The following is a 14,969-nucleotide window of genomic DNA, read 5'->3' on the forward strand; positions in this document are numbered from 1 at the left end:
ATGCATAGTTCCAAAGAAAAGCAAGGAAAGATAAGACAGCCTTTCTCAGCAATCAATGCAAAGAAATAGAGGAAAACAACAGAATGGGAAAGACTAGAGATCTCTTCAAGAAAATTAGAGACACCAAGGGAATATTTCATGCAAAGATGGGCTCGATAAAGGACAGAAATGGTATGGACCTAACAGAAGCAGAAGATATTAACAAGAGGTGGCAAGAATACACAGAAGAACTGTACAAAAAAGTTCTTCACGACCCAAATAATCATGATGGTATGATCACTCACCTAGAACCAGACATCCTGGGATGCAAAGTCAAGTGGGCCTTAGGAAGCATCACTACAAACAAAGCTGGTGGAGGTGATGGAGTTCCAGTTGAGCTATTTTAAATCCTAAAAGATAACGCTGTGAAAGTGCTGCACTCAATATGCCAGCAAATGTGGAAAACTCAGCAGTGGCCACAGGACTGGAAAAGGTCAGTTTTCATTCCAATCCCAAAGAAAGGCAATGCCAAAGAATGCTCAAACTACCACACAATTGCACTCATCTCACACGCTAGTAAAGTAATGCTTAAAATTCTCCAAGCCAGGCTTCAGCAATACGTGAACCATGAACTTCCAGATGTTCAAGCTGGTTTTAGAAAAGGGAGAGGAACAAGAGATGAAATAGCCAACATCCGCTGGATCAAGGAAAAAGCAAGAGAGTGCCAGAAAAACATCTATTTCTGCTTTATCGACTACGCTAAAGCCTTTGACTGTGTGGATCACAATAAACTGTGGAAAATTCTGAAAGAGATGGGAATACCAGACCACTTGACCTGCCTCCTGAGAAACCTCTATGCAGGTCAGGAAGCAACAGTTAGAACTGGACATGGAACAACAGACTGGTTCCCAATAGGAAAAGGAGTACATCAAGGCTGTATATTGTCACCCTGCTTATTTAACTTACATGCAGAGTACATCATGAGAAATGCTGGGCTGGAGGAAGCACAGCTGGAATCAAGATTGCCAGGAGAAATATCAATAACCTCAGATATGCAGATGCCTCTGCTGCTGCTAAGTTGCTCCAGTCGTGTCCAACTCTGTGCGACCCCATAGACGGCAGCCCACCAGGCTCCCCCATCCCTGGGATTCTCCAGGCAAGAATACTGGATTGGGTTGCCATTTCCTTCTCCAGTGCATGACAGTGAAAAATTAAAGTGAAGTCACTCAGTCGAGTCTGACTCCTAGTGACCCTATGGACTGCAGCCTACCAGGCTCCTCTGTCCATGCAGATGACACCACCGCTATGGCAGAAAGTGAAGAAGAAGTAAAGAGCCTCTTGATGAAAGTGAGAGAGGAGAGTGAAAAAGTTGGCTTAAAGCTCAACATTCAGAAAACTAAGATCATGGCATCCAGACCCATCACTTCATGGCAAATCGATGGGGAAACAGTGGAAACGGTGGCTGACTTTATTTTTCTGGGGCTCCAAAATCACTGCAGATGGTGATTGCAGCCATGAATTTAAACGATGCTTACTCCTTGGAAGGAAAGTAATGACCAACTTAGACAGCATATTAAAAAGCAGAGACAGTACTTTGTCAACAAAGGTCCGTCTAGTCAAGGCTATGGTTTTTCCAATGGTCATGTATGGATGTGAAAGTTGGACTATAAAGAAAGCTGAGTGCTGAAGAATTGATTCTTTTGAACTGTGGTGTTGGAGAAGACTCTTGAGAGTCCCTTGGACTGCAAGGAGATCCAACCAGCCCATCCTAAAGGAGATCAGTCCTGGGTGTTCATTGGAAGGACTGATGTTGAAGCTGAAACTCCAATAATTTGGCCACCTCATGCGAAGAGCTGACTCATTTGAAAAGACCCTGATGCTGGGAAGGATTGAGGGCAGGAGGAAAAGGGGACGACAGGATGAGACGGTTGGATGGCATCAATGACTCAATGGACATGAGTTTGAGTAAACTCTGGGAATTGGTAATGGACAGGAAGGCCTGGTGTGCTGTGGTTCATGGGGTGGCAAAGAGTCGGACACAACTGAGCAACTGAACTGAACTGAACTGAATACTCTTCTTCTCTTGTACTCTGTCAAGGTTTGATATCCTGTGGCTCAGTGGTGAAAAATCCACCTGCCAAGCAGGAGATGTAGGTTCATCCCTGGAGAAGGAAATGGCAACCCATTCTGATATTCTTTCCTGGGAAATCCCACGGACAGAGAAGCCTGGCAGACTACAATCCATGGGGTTGCAAAGAGTCAGACACGACTTAACGACTAAACAACAACAACAGTAGTGCTAGCTTTATAAAGTGGATAAATTATGCTTAATTACAGATATCATTTATTGAACACTTAACATCACTTCTATACACTTCTCATGTAAATTTCATGCTAATTACATGATATTTCTTATCTCTATTTCAGAGTCAGTGCAACTAAGTCCCACAGGTTCAAAATGTCCCTAAGGTCACCCAATCACTGAATAACAATGCTTGCATTTCAAAGCAGGGGCGATACTAATAACATAATACCCGACATCTTTTTGTCTACATTCTACAAGTAGTCCTGGAATTAGGTGCTGCCTGAAAAATGAGGGAAGGAGGGCAGTCATATATAAGTGAAATCATAATCATTTTTAGAAACAACACTTTGAAAAACAATTTCCTCCATATTCAGTTTTCTATTTCTTGAATCTATATAGAAAGTTCAAATTTTACATAAAATCATATATTTCTCATTTTTAGCATCTACTTTTAAGCAATTAAGAAAGCATTTCAGAAATAAGAGATGAAAGCTTACCTTGACTCTGAGCCAGATGAAGAATTTTTGATGTGACATATCTGGCAGTATCTGATTCTGTAGATTCAGTATTGATCTTCTCCAGCTGAGCCAGGAGTCCCACAATTCTAGAGTTATTGGTAAGGCTAAAAAGAACATTACTTTAAATTAGGGCACATTCTACATCAATTGTAAATTCAATACTATGAAGATCAGTTGTTAAAGACAAATCCAAATTCTATCCTTCTAAAAACATTAAGTATTTACACATGTCACACATCCTTACTCTCTTTTAGAGCTTAATATTACAAACATTCAGTTGATGTAAGTGAGAAACATTCTATTCCAAAAAACCACGAAGGTGTGTTCAACCCTGCCAAGCAATCTTCCATCACATCCTGAAAGTTCACCTTTCCAGTCCCCACCCCCAAGCAGACTTTTTACATATTCTACGCTCTCCTCAGACTCTTAACCATCCCTTCTACCCGACTCCATTCTTCAGTTACACAACTATTATAAAGTCAAAGAAGAAAACACTTATCTTCACAAGACCAGCACCTTAAGCCTCTCTGATTCTCTTCCCACATTTTTTCTTCCTTATTCTCATTCATTATACATTTGCACATTTGTACCATTTGACAGTACCATCCTAGGTATTGTCAACAGTGAACAAAACGAACAACAATTACTGCCCCTCAGAATGAACATTCTAATGAGACAAAGTAAATACATAAATAACTATATAAATAGTATTAAGGTGGTGGGAAGCATTATGGAGAAAAGCAGGTTGTGGGGATAAAAGGGACAAGGAGGTAGATGGCTGCAATTTTGGAGAGCGTAGTCAGGAAAAACCTTGAGTGGGCACCATTTAGGGAAAGGCCTGAAAGGAGTAAGATAATGAACAGTGCAGATACCCACAGAAAGAGCTGTGACAATCATCAAATCACCAAGGCAGGACCGTGCCTGCTGTGTTCAGTTAAGAAGAGCAGCAGACTTAAGAGTTGGGGGTGATATAGAAAAGGGCACCATCATTCAGAGCCTTGTAGGCCACTGTAAAGATGTTGCCATTTTTCAACTAAATGAGATGGGAAGTTTTTGAGAAGAGTGATGTGATCTGACTTGCTTTTAAAAGGCTTTCTTTAGCTGGTATGTTGAGACTCAAAGAACAATTCCTCCACTTGTATGCCTAAGCCTGGCTCTTCTTGCATTGCTAGTGTATTTGCTCCCTCAGTTAATCTTCCTCTGATTCATCATTTAGCTCTTCCTGTCCAACTGCATCATACCCATTGGCACACAGTAAGATCTAGGAGCTCCCACTAATTAGCACCCCACTTCTCAGCTACTCCTTGAAGATGTCTGTACTTGCCCTCTCACATACTGCTCACTTTTTCAAAGTTTAGTTTCTAACACTGTGAGGTCTCCTCAAAACCTCCTGCAGTCACAGCTTTTCTTTTCATACTCATCGCTATCCAAGTCAGCTCCTCTGTCTTCACTTTCCTCTTTGGGCTTTAATGGCTCCACACACACCTGATTTTCATCCTATGGCCACTTCTTCCAGATCTCCTCTCATGGCTCCTCCTCCCACAAATCTCTAGATGCTGGAGACCCCCCAGAGCTCTATACTCAGCCCTCTTCTCTTCACTCTCCCTACTCTACTGCCCCAAGCAACCTCATTGCAACCCCACAGCTGCAAAATCAATATGCTGCCCAGCTCCTACATTTAATTCCAGCCTCAACCTACTCCTCTTCAATTGTAACTTTCCCAAACTCACATAAACCATCAGTTGCTCAAGACAAAAATCTAGATTCCCTTTCCCACACTCAACTCATTATCAGCTCCATCTCTAAACATCTCAAATCCATCCACTTCTCTCCATATATTATCATTATTACTACCCAAGTCCAAGCAATCGTTTCTCACTCAGCAATTACAGCATCCTAAATACTCGGCTTTCATTCTTGCTGCCCTCATACACTGGGATCCAGATGCACTTGCCTTCTATCGGTTCTTTGAATGTAGCAAGTTATTTCCCAATCTCAAGGTCTTTATACTTGCTGTCCTCTCAACCTAGAGAATAATTTCTTCCATTTCTTCATATGGCTGGCTCCTTCTCATTTCAGGTTACAACTGAAAAATGTCCCCACTTCTCCACCAGCCCCTCAAGCTTCCAATATTAAAATGTGCCCAGTGATGTAAGCTTCACAAAGGTAAAGACCTTGCATGTCTTAGTTTATATGCCCAGCATTTCAAACAGTAGCTAACACAGAATAGGTAATAACCTGCTATATTCAGAATGAATAAAAAATGTAGAAGCACATGGGGAAAAAAAAGTATACTTATATATTTTTTAGATTAACAACTAGACTCAATGCTTTAAATTTGGAGGTACTTTACCTGAAAAGATATCTAGAGGCTAAAAGAAAAAAATGAGCCTACTATTTCAGAATGCAACTAATATACCATTTAAAGGAAAATAATACAATATTTCCAAATTCTGCAAATAGCCAACATAGTATGGAAATGAAAATCAGTATGTATAAATCTCTACATGAAAAAGCTCAAAATATGTACAGTATGATATTAACATGAAGTTTTAAAATATATAAATTCAATGCAATAAATTCTTAATGTGTGTGTGCATATATATATATACTTTTCCCTACGCAACGATGGGATTATTAATATGTATGTCTATCTTTATTTTCTATAAACTGGTAGTTGAATTCAAAGGCCTAACCTGATCAAGGCCTGATTTGGTGTCATGAATTCTTTATAAGGGATACTACAATCTTCCATAAGGAGGCAGATAGGGTCTACTTATCTTAGTTTTGTAAGATAAGCAGTCACTGGTTACCACTACCTAGATCCATTACTTTATTGGAAATGGATTGAAAAACAGTGATATTCTATCATTCCCATTCTTTCTACTTCTTAACTAGGACAACTCCATAAAAAGAAAAGCCCATTATTTAATTATCCAGAGGTATAATTCATCAAATAAAAGCAAAATAAATGCTAGATTTTTAATTTATCTATATTTACTAGTTTTCAGAAGAATGGTTCCAAAAATCCTCCCAAAGTAATCAATGCAGTATTTTGATTTCATGTATCAATATTACTGAACTGAAAACGTATATGACACATTTTATCCACTACGGCTATTAATGCTCAAATTGCCCCATCTTTGATCGATGGGAGACTCCTCATGTGGACTCCCCAAGTCCTTCTGTTATGATCCCGGTCGTTGACAGCTTCCTGGCTTTCTGATATGACAAGACTCTTACTGGCCAGCAGTTCTCAATGTGTTCCACAAAGCTCTGAGTACTTGAGATTCTCAGAAAATCTGCAGGGTCAAAAACCACTTTCATAAAAATACTAAGACATTATTCACCTTTGACATAGTGCTGACATTTGCACTGTTGGTCTGAAGGCAAAGGTGGGTAAAGGGTTGGCACATGATACAATCAAGACAGTGACACCAAATTATAGTCACTGTGTAATCACTAGAAGTTACTATGTTCTTCACCAATATACATCCACGGTTAAAAACAAAAATCCTAGTTTCACCTATGAGTACACATCTTTTTAACATTAAGACATTAAGCACTTTAGGACATTTCAGTTACACAATGAAATATGATAGTTGAGGGAAAACACTTGTGTAATTATTTAAATTGCAAGCTGAACAAGTTACTTTTTTCACACAACATCATTTTTACTTAAAAAAAATAACTGACAATGATTATTTAGACTGGGGTGTTTTGGCATACATTTTCTTGGAAATAAACAAAATGAGTATCATTTCAAGGAAATAATTGATAAATTTGTTACCAATGATTAAATCTGAACATTCAACGAAAAAGTAGAATTTTGGAAAACAAAGATCTACTATCATGACCTTGACAAATTCCCCTACTTAAAAAATTTGATGATAAAATCAGTGGTGATATTAATAAATATAATTTTTAGAAACTGTGTAATACAGTGTGTCAATATTCAGATATCTGCACAATTTATATGCAGAGTACATCATGCAAAATGCCAGGCTAGATGAATCACAAGTTTGAATGAAGACTACTGAGAGAAATATAAACAACCTCAGATGTGCAGATGATACCATTCTAATGGCAGAAAGTGAAGAGGAACTGAAGAGTCTCCTGATAAGGGTGAAAGAGGAGAGTGAAAAAGCTGGCTTGAAACTCAACATTCAAAAAACTAAGATCATGGCATCCAGTTCCATTGCTGCTGCTGCTGCTAAGTCGCTTTAGTCGTGTCCGACTCTGTGCGACCCCATAGACGGCAGCCCACCAGGCTCCTTCCATTACTTCATGGCAAATAGAAGGGAAAAAAGTAGAAGTGGTGACACATTTTATTGGGGTTCCAAAATCACTACAGATGGTGACTGCAGCCATGAAATTAAAAGATGCTTGCTTCGTGGAAGGAAAGCTATGACAAAACTAGATAGCATATTAAATAGCAAAGACATCACTTTGCCAACAAAGGTCCATATAGTCCAAGCTTCTCATGTACTGACATGAAAGTTGGACCATAAAGAAGGCTGTGCACTGAAGAACTGATGACTTCAAATCATGGCGCTGGAGAAGGCTCTTGAGAGTCCCTTGGACTGCAAGGAGATCAAATCAATTAATCCTAAAGGAAATCAACCCTGACTAGCCATTGGAAAGACTAATGCTGAAGCTGAAGCTCCAACACTTTGGCCACCTGAAATGAAGAGCCAACTCACTGGAAAAGACCCTCATGCTAGGAAAGACAAAAAGGCAAAAGGAGAAGAGGGTGGCAGAGGATGTCCATTGACCACTGACTCAATGTACATGAGTTTGAGCAAACTCCAGAAGACAGTTAAGGACAGGGAAGCCTGGCATGTTGCAGTCCATGGGGTCGCAGAGTCAGACATGACTGAGCACAGCAACGTATATAATATGTATATTGATATATATGACACACTGAACTCAGAAGCAGACAAGTGAATCCAGCTGTCTTCTGTTAAGCCAGACATTAAAGAAATGGGCAAAAATTTAATAAAACATTCCACTTTCTGGATTTCCCTGGCAGTCCAGTAGTTAAAAGACACCAGGATTCCAAATTTGGGACATGGATTCAATCCCTTGTAGGGAAACTAAGATCCTACATGCTGTGTAGCATGACCAAAAAATTAAAATTGAAAAAAATGTATTTTAAATGCTACCTTCTAACTATTTTGACAACTTATTTTAGTAAAAAATATTATTACATACAATACTAATAATGTTACAATGTAATGAGTTTATTATTTTTAAATGAAATAATTTCTCAATTTTAATTTATAATATGGTAGTATTACTATATTACATATAATTATATTGATATATCATAATATAAATGGCAACATCAATATTATATATACAATATAGTAAATATCAATAGATCAAATAACCTACATCAACAAGAGCTTTCTGGAGTCTCCATTAATTTAAGAGCACAAGGGGGTTCTTAGCCAAAGTTTGAGAACTCTTGTTCCAAGCTGCTCTTGAACACTTTGTGCTCTGATCTAGAATCAACTCTTTCTCCAAAAAGCCCTGGGTTTTTTTTGGTAAGAAATGGTATTAACACACCAAAGTCTGAACACTAGAGAGTAAATACATCTTTAAAAACAAGTCTATAACTTAGATGTAAAGGAAATTTTCATTATGGAAATCAGAATTCTGAGATTTAATAATTAGGGGGTTTTTGTTTGTTTTCTCCAATAATATTTCTCTTTAAGTTCATCTCTTAGCATTTTTCAATAGATAATAAAACATCTACTATTAAAAATATCCAAAAACATACAAAACACATTGATCATAACACATCTTCTGTTCCATTCCAAAGTGAGAGCTTTTTTTGTCAGTAACTCTTAAATTTTTAAATTATACCACTACCAAAATAAAACAGCTTGCAATTAAGTGATTCTAAGAATCATGCTCTTACAAATTACAGATGTATGCATGAATTTTTTGAAGGAAGGCAAACAAAATGGAAATTAAGAACATAAGCCAGCTGATTTCCCTATTTTTTACTTTTCTCAATGACAATATAAAAACTGAACAAAATATTCCAAGCCACCTCCAACTCAGCTCTAAAAATGTAAGGTTGTTGACACTAATGTTGAGAGAACTGTAGGATGAACACCAGAGGGCAGTTCTACCTATTGAATGACTTTTTGTTTTGGTTTAATAGGACTCTTTGTGACCCCGTGGACTGTAGCCGCCCCCAGGCTCTTCTGTCCCACAGGATTTCCCAGGCAAGAATACTGGATTGAGTTGCCATTTCCTTCTCCAGGGGATCTTCCTGACCCAGGGATTGAATCTGTGTCTCCTTCTTGGCAGGTAGATTCTTTACCACTGAGTCAGTGATTTTTAGACTTTGGCAAATCCAAGCGTAAAGGAGAAAAAACAAACAAAAAAGCTATACAGCTATTCAATGAACAGTTTGAGCTACACAGCAAAGCAGAAAACTGTTAAATAAAAAGACTCAGATAAGAATTTATCTTCCCTCCCTTGCCCTATTTTTAGGTGAATCAAAATGAGACCAAAACCAACCTCGGGAGGTTACATTTATAACTGATAACGTTAATTACTTGATAGTAAGAACATTATGGAATTGAAAATATGACCAATGTGGAGTATATCAAATCAAGTGAACTTTCCAATGTCTATTTTAAAGACAATATCACTCAAATGTTTGTTTCACTGTAGTGGTCTCCTACTGCTTTTGATTCTTTGAGTTTACACACAGTCTTACAGCTATTTTCCTAAAAACATAAACTTTTTATATGTTACAAAAATCTCAATGGTATATACATGTTGTTCTGCAACAAATAATTTCCCAAACAAGTGCAAGGGCTAAAGAAACTATCTTCATATTGCAAATAAATTTTATTACCTTCTCATAATAAAATATGAATTGCATACAGGTAACAAACATGTCTTCATAAATAAGCTATAAACATCTGACAGCAAAAAATTCATTAAAATATACCAAAGTTTTAAACTTAATCAGTACTCTTAGTAACTAAGATTTAATTTCAAACAATATTGTATTATTTCCAAAATATGCACATTATCTTTCAGAAATTGTTGTTCCTCATTTCTAACTCTTTAATTTTTATTTATTTTTACTACTTTTGCTTTAATCACGTTTTTGTTTCCAAATACTGAACACAAAACTTTATTTTTCCTTTTTGTTGAGCAAAGGACAATGAAAAATGGAAATTTCACTATCATTCCTTCGTAGAAACAGTTAAATAGTTAAGTATGTAAGTTGAGAAAACAATATTCTTCTAAAATGGAAGAGAAAAATAACTATTTCTCTAACTACTTCTTATATAATAATTAAATGCAGTAAGGCGCAGGCACTAAGCTAGACATCCTGATCAACAGAACAATACTGAGTATAACAGATCTACACTTCTACAAATAACTGACTTTTGATAAAGGTACAAAGGAAACTCAGTGGAGAAAGGATAATCTTTCTAAAAATGGTGCTGCCGGGATGACACAGAGGGATGGGATGGGGAGGGTGGTGGGAGGGGGGTTCTGGAAGGGGAACACAGGTACACCCATGGTGGATTCATGTCAATGTATGGCAAAACAAATACAATATTGTAAGGTTAAAAAATAGATAAATAAACTAATTTTTAAAAATAAATAAATAAAATAAAAATGGTGCTGAACAATCAGATATCCATATGCCAAAAAAAATGTTCTATACACACCTCACACCATATAAAAATTAACCCAAATAGGAGCATAGACCTAAATGTAAAATCTAAAACAATAAAAATCTGGAAGAAACATAAGAGAAAATATTGATAATATGGGTTATGCAAATATTTCTTAGATATATCTCTAAAAGCATAATTCATAAAAGAACAAATAAACAAATGAAAATCACCTAAATTTAAAACTTCTGATCTTAGAAGATACTACATAGGAACTTCCCTGGTGGTCCAGCAGTTAACAATCCACCTTGCAATGCAGGAGACTCAAATTGAACCCTGGACCAGGAACTAAGAACCCACATGCCTCGGAGCCACTGAGCCCCATGTCACAACTAGAGAGTCATGTGACACAAGGAAAGATCCTGCATGATGCAACTAAGACCTGACACAGCCAAATAAATAAATAAATATTAAAGAGAGAGAGAGAAATTGAGAGAGAGACGACAACCCACAGAATGGGAGAAAATATGAAGGAAAAAAAGTGCAACTGAAAGAAAATGCTTACAATTCAAGTATCTGATAAATGACTTGAATCCATAATATTAAAAAAAAAACAAACCTAAAACTCAATTATTAAAACACTAAAATTTCAAAAATTGGAAGATTTGGAAAGATACTTCACCAAATAAGATATGCTAAAAGATAATGCACCAAATAACTCATGAATTGATGTTCAACATCATCAGCCATTTGCAGGGAAATGCAAATTAAAATCACAATGAGATATCAATATACCCCTACTAGAATGGCTACAATTTTAAAAGAATGATCGTAAGAATTTAAAAAGAATGACCATAACAAGTGTTGGTGAGAATACAGAACTAGAACTTCCATACACTGTTGGAGAGACTAAACGATGGTATTAATGGCTTTGTAAAACAGATCATTGTTAAGTTTCCTAAAAAGAAACACAGACCTACTATATGCTTCAGCCATTCCATTTCTAGGTATTTAATGAGCATGATAAATATGTTCATTATTTTCATTGAGATAATGATTGAACCATTATACATAAGCCAAACTTATCAAACTATGTTTAGCTTGTTATAAGATGATTATATCTCAATAAAGCTGTTTAAAAATTCATAGTTGACCTTAACACGTACTGTTGGTGCAGTGGATAAGGCAGGAACTAAACAAGAGTGATTGGAGAGTGTGAAATGAGATGTAGATTGCGTTTATAGGCTATTTAAAATTTTTTGGCTTTGGAGGAAATCAGATAAATTGAGTAGTAACAGAACTGTACTGTACTGTGCTTGAGCTACCAGGGAAGCCAGTAACAGAACAGTGCAGTCTAAATATGGGAACGTCCAGATTGGTTTAAATGATATGGGATGGAGGAATTAAAGATTCAATAGAGAAAAATACTAATGATTAAAAGACTAAGAAAAGAGACACATCCTTTGTAGCAGAAAGTAACAGGAGGGTAAGCAAAGGATAGAATCAAATAAAGGGGAGCAAGCAAATTTTGTGCAAGAAATATGAGGACAATAAATTGTATTATCTCTAAGATATCATAAGATTAGGTCAACTGCTGAGAATATGTATATATACATCTGACAATTTCAAAGGTTTGAAAAGTATAAAACAGTCATTCCAAAAATTGAGAAAATGAGCTTTATAGAGACCCAGAGTAGTTAAGATTGCTGGGTTCAGTTCAGGCTGATTATCAACAATCATTTTAGCAACATCTTATAAGTCAGTTTATCCTCCAATATCATTCAGCCACTCAGTAAAGGTCTATCCAGGAAAAAGACTTTGTCAGGTATATGTGATGAAAAAATACAAAGTGAGGTAAAAACACTTCAGGTATTTGCAAGACTGGAATGATGAACAATGGATCCTTCATTGGGTAAGAGAGGGGCTTCCCTGATAGCTCAGTTGGCGAAGAATCCACCTGCAACGCAGGAGATCCTGGTTCGATTCCTGGGTTGGGAAGATCCCCTGGAGAAGGGAACGGCTACCAACTCGAGTATTCTGGCCTGGAGAATTCCATCGACTGTATAGTCCATGGAGTTGCAAAGAATTGGACACGACTGAGCGACTTTCAGGTATGACCTAGATCAAATCCCTTATGAGTATACAGTGGAAGTGACAAATAGATGTAAGGGACTAGACCTGATAGACAGAGTGCCTGATGAACTATGGACAGAGGTTCGTGACATTGTACAGGAGACAGGGATCAAGAAAATCCCCATGGAAAAGAAATGCAAAAAAGCAAAATGGCTGTCTGAGGAGGCCTTACAGATAGCTGGGAAGAGAAGAGAAGCGAAAAGCAAAGGAGAAAAGGAAAGATATTCTCATCTGAATGCAGAGTTCCAAAGAATAGCAAGGAGAGATAAGAAAGCCTTCCTCAGCGATCAGTGCAAACAAATAGAGGAAAACAACAGATTGGGAAAGACTAGAGACCTCTTCAAGAAAATTAGAGATACCAAAGGAACATTTCATGCAAAGATAGGCTCGATAAAGGACAGAAATGGTATGGACCTAACAGAAGCAGAAGATATCAAGAAGAGGTGGCAAGAATACACAGAAGAACTGTACAAAAAAGATCTTCATGACCCAGATAATCACGATGGGGTGATCACTCACCTAGAGCCAGACATCCTGGAATGTGAAGTCAAGTGGGCCTTAGAAAGCATCACTATGAACAAAGCTAGTGGAGGTGATGGAATTCCAGTTGAGCTATTTCAAATCCTAAAAGATGATGCTGTGAAAGTGCTGCACTCGATATGCCAGCAAATTTGGAAAACTCAGCAGTGGCCACAGGACTGGAAAAGGTCAGTTTTCGTTCCAATCCCAAAGAAAGGCAATGCCAAAGAATGCTCAAACTACCGCACAACTGCACTCATCTCACATGCTAGCAAAGTAATGCTCAAAATTCTCCAAGCCAGGCTTCAGCAATACGTGAACCGTGAACTTCCAGATGTTCAAGCTGGTTTTAGAAAAGGCAGAGGAACCAGAGATCAAATTGCCAATATCCGCTGGATCATCGAAAAAGCAAGAGAGTTCGAGAAAAACATCTATTTCTGCTTTATTGACTATGCCAAAGCCTTTGACTGTGTGGATCACAATAAACTGTGGAAAATTCTGAAAGAGATGGGATTACCAGACCATCTGACCTGTCTCTTGAGAAACCTGTATGCAGGTCAGGAAGCAACAGTTAGAACTGGACATGGAACAACAGACTGGTTCCAAATAGGAAAAGGAGTACGTCAAGGCTGTATATTGTCACCCTGCTTATTTAACTTATATGCAGAGTACATCATGAGAAACGCTGGGCTGGAAGAAACACAAGCTGGAATCAAGATTGCCGGGAGAAATATCAATAACCTCAGATATGCGGATGACACCACCCTTATGGCAGAAAGTGAAGAAGAACTAAAGAGCCTCTTGATGAAGGTGAAGGAGGAGAGTGAAAAAGTTGGCTTAAAGCTCAACGTTCAGAAAACTAAGATCATGGCATCTGGTCCCATCACTCCATGGGAAATAGATGGGGAAACAGTGGAAACAGTGTCAGACTTTATGTTTTTGGGCTCCAGAATCACTGCTGATGGTGACTGCAGCCATGAAATTAAAAGACGCTTACTCCTTGGAAGGAAGGTTATGGCCAACCTAGATAGCATGTTTAAAAGCAGAGACATTACTTTGCCAACAAAAGTCCATCTAGTCAAGGCTATGGTTTTTCCAGTGGTCATGTATGGATGTGAGAGTTGGACGGTGAAGAAGGCTGAGCGCCGCAGAACTGATGCTTTTGAACTGTGGTGTTGGAGAAGACTCTTGAGAGTCCCTTGGACTGCAAGGAGATCCAATCAATCCATCCTGAAAGAGATCAATCCTGGGTGTTCATTGGAAGGTTTGATGTTGAAGCTGAAGCTCCAATACTTTGGGCACCTCATGCGAAGGGTTGACTCATTGGAAAAGACCCTAATGCTGGGTAGGATTGGGGGCGGGAGGAGAAGGGGACGACAGAGGATGAGATGGTTGGATGGCATCACCGACTCGATGAACATGGGTTTGGGTAGACTCCGGGAGGTGGTGATGGACAGAGAGGCCTGGCGTGCTGCAATTCATTGGGTCGCAGAGAGTCGGACACGACTGAGCGACTGAACTGAACTGAACTGAACTGAGCGACTTTCACTTCACAAGAGAGGAAGTGATGATGAGTCAATAGGTCAGAGCTCTGGATAAGGCAGAACTCTTGCAGTACAGACACTTGAACAAAAAAGCTAGAAAGATAAAACTCTATGGATCTCAAAATTTAACACTTCACTATATACTAGTTAAACCACTATACTGCATTTGTTCAGGTGTTCTCACCAGGTTATAAGCCTCATGTAGAAAGAGAATAGGGTTCATTTTACTTCTTTAGAACATACTCCACACTCATTTTCTGCAAAGCACTGCATTAAGTGTTATGTTTCTTTTCTACTCTCCCAGATTCAGCAC

The 14,969-nt window shown here is 38.1% G+C and overlaps 1 protein-coding gene across 8 annotated transcripts in view; it reads right to left on the bottom strand.

Annotated features, from left to right (window-relative positions):
* Positions 1–14,969, bottom strand: part of AGTPBP1 (ATP/GTP binding carboxypeptidase 1) — a 173,085-nt gene that overhangs the window by 126,805 nt on the left and 31,311 nt on the right. For all 8 annotated transcript variants that reach the window (XM_081521807.1, XM_081521836.1, XM_081521764.1 and 5 more), the window contains one exon: positions 2,782–2,906. In XM_081521807.1, coding sequence (XP_081377933.1) covers positions 2,782–2,820 — 39 coding nt within the window. In that variant the 5' untranslated portion in view covers positions 2,821–2,906. The remainder of the gene's footprint in view (positions 1–2,781; positions 2,907–14,969) is intronic.

Source organism: Giraffa tippelskirchi, chromosome 1 (assembly GCF_054371585.1).
Source record: "Giraffa tippelskirchi isolate mGirTip1 chromosome 1, T2T-mGirTip1v1.2.pri, whole genome shotgun sequence".
NCBI classification, from domain to species: Eukaryota; Metazoa; Chordata; class Mammalia; order Artiodactyla; family Giraffidae; genus Giraffa; species Giraffa tippelskirchi.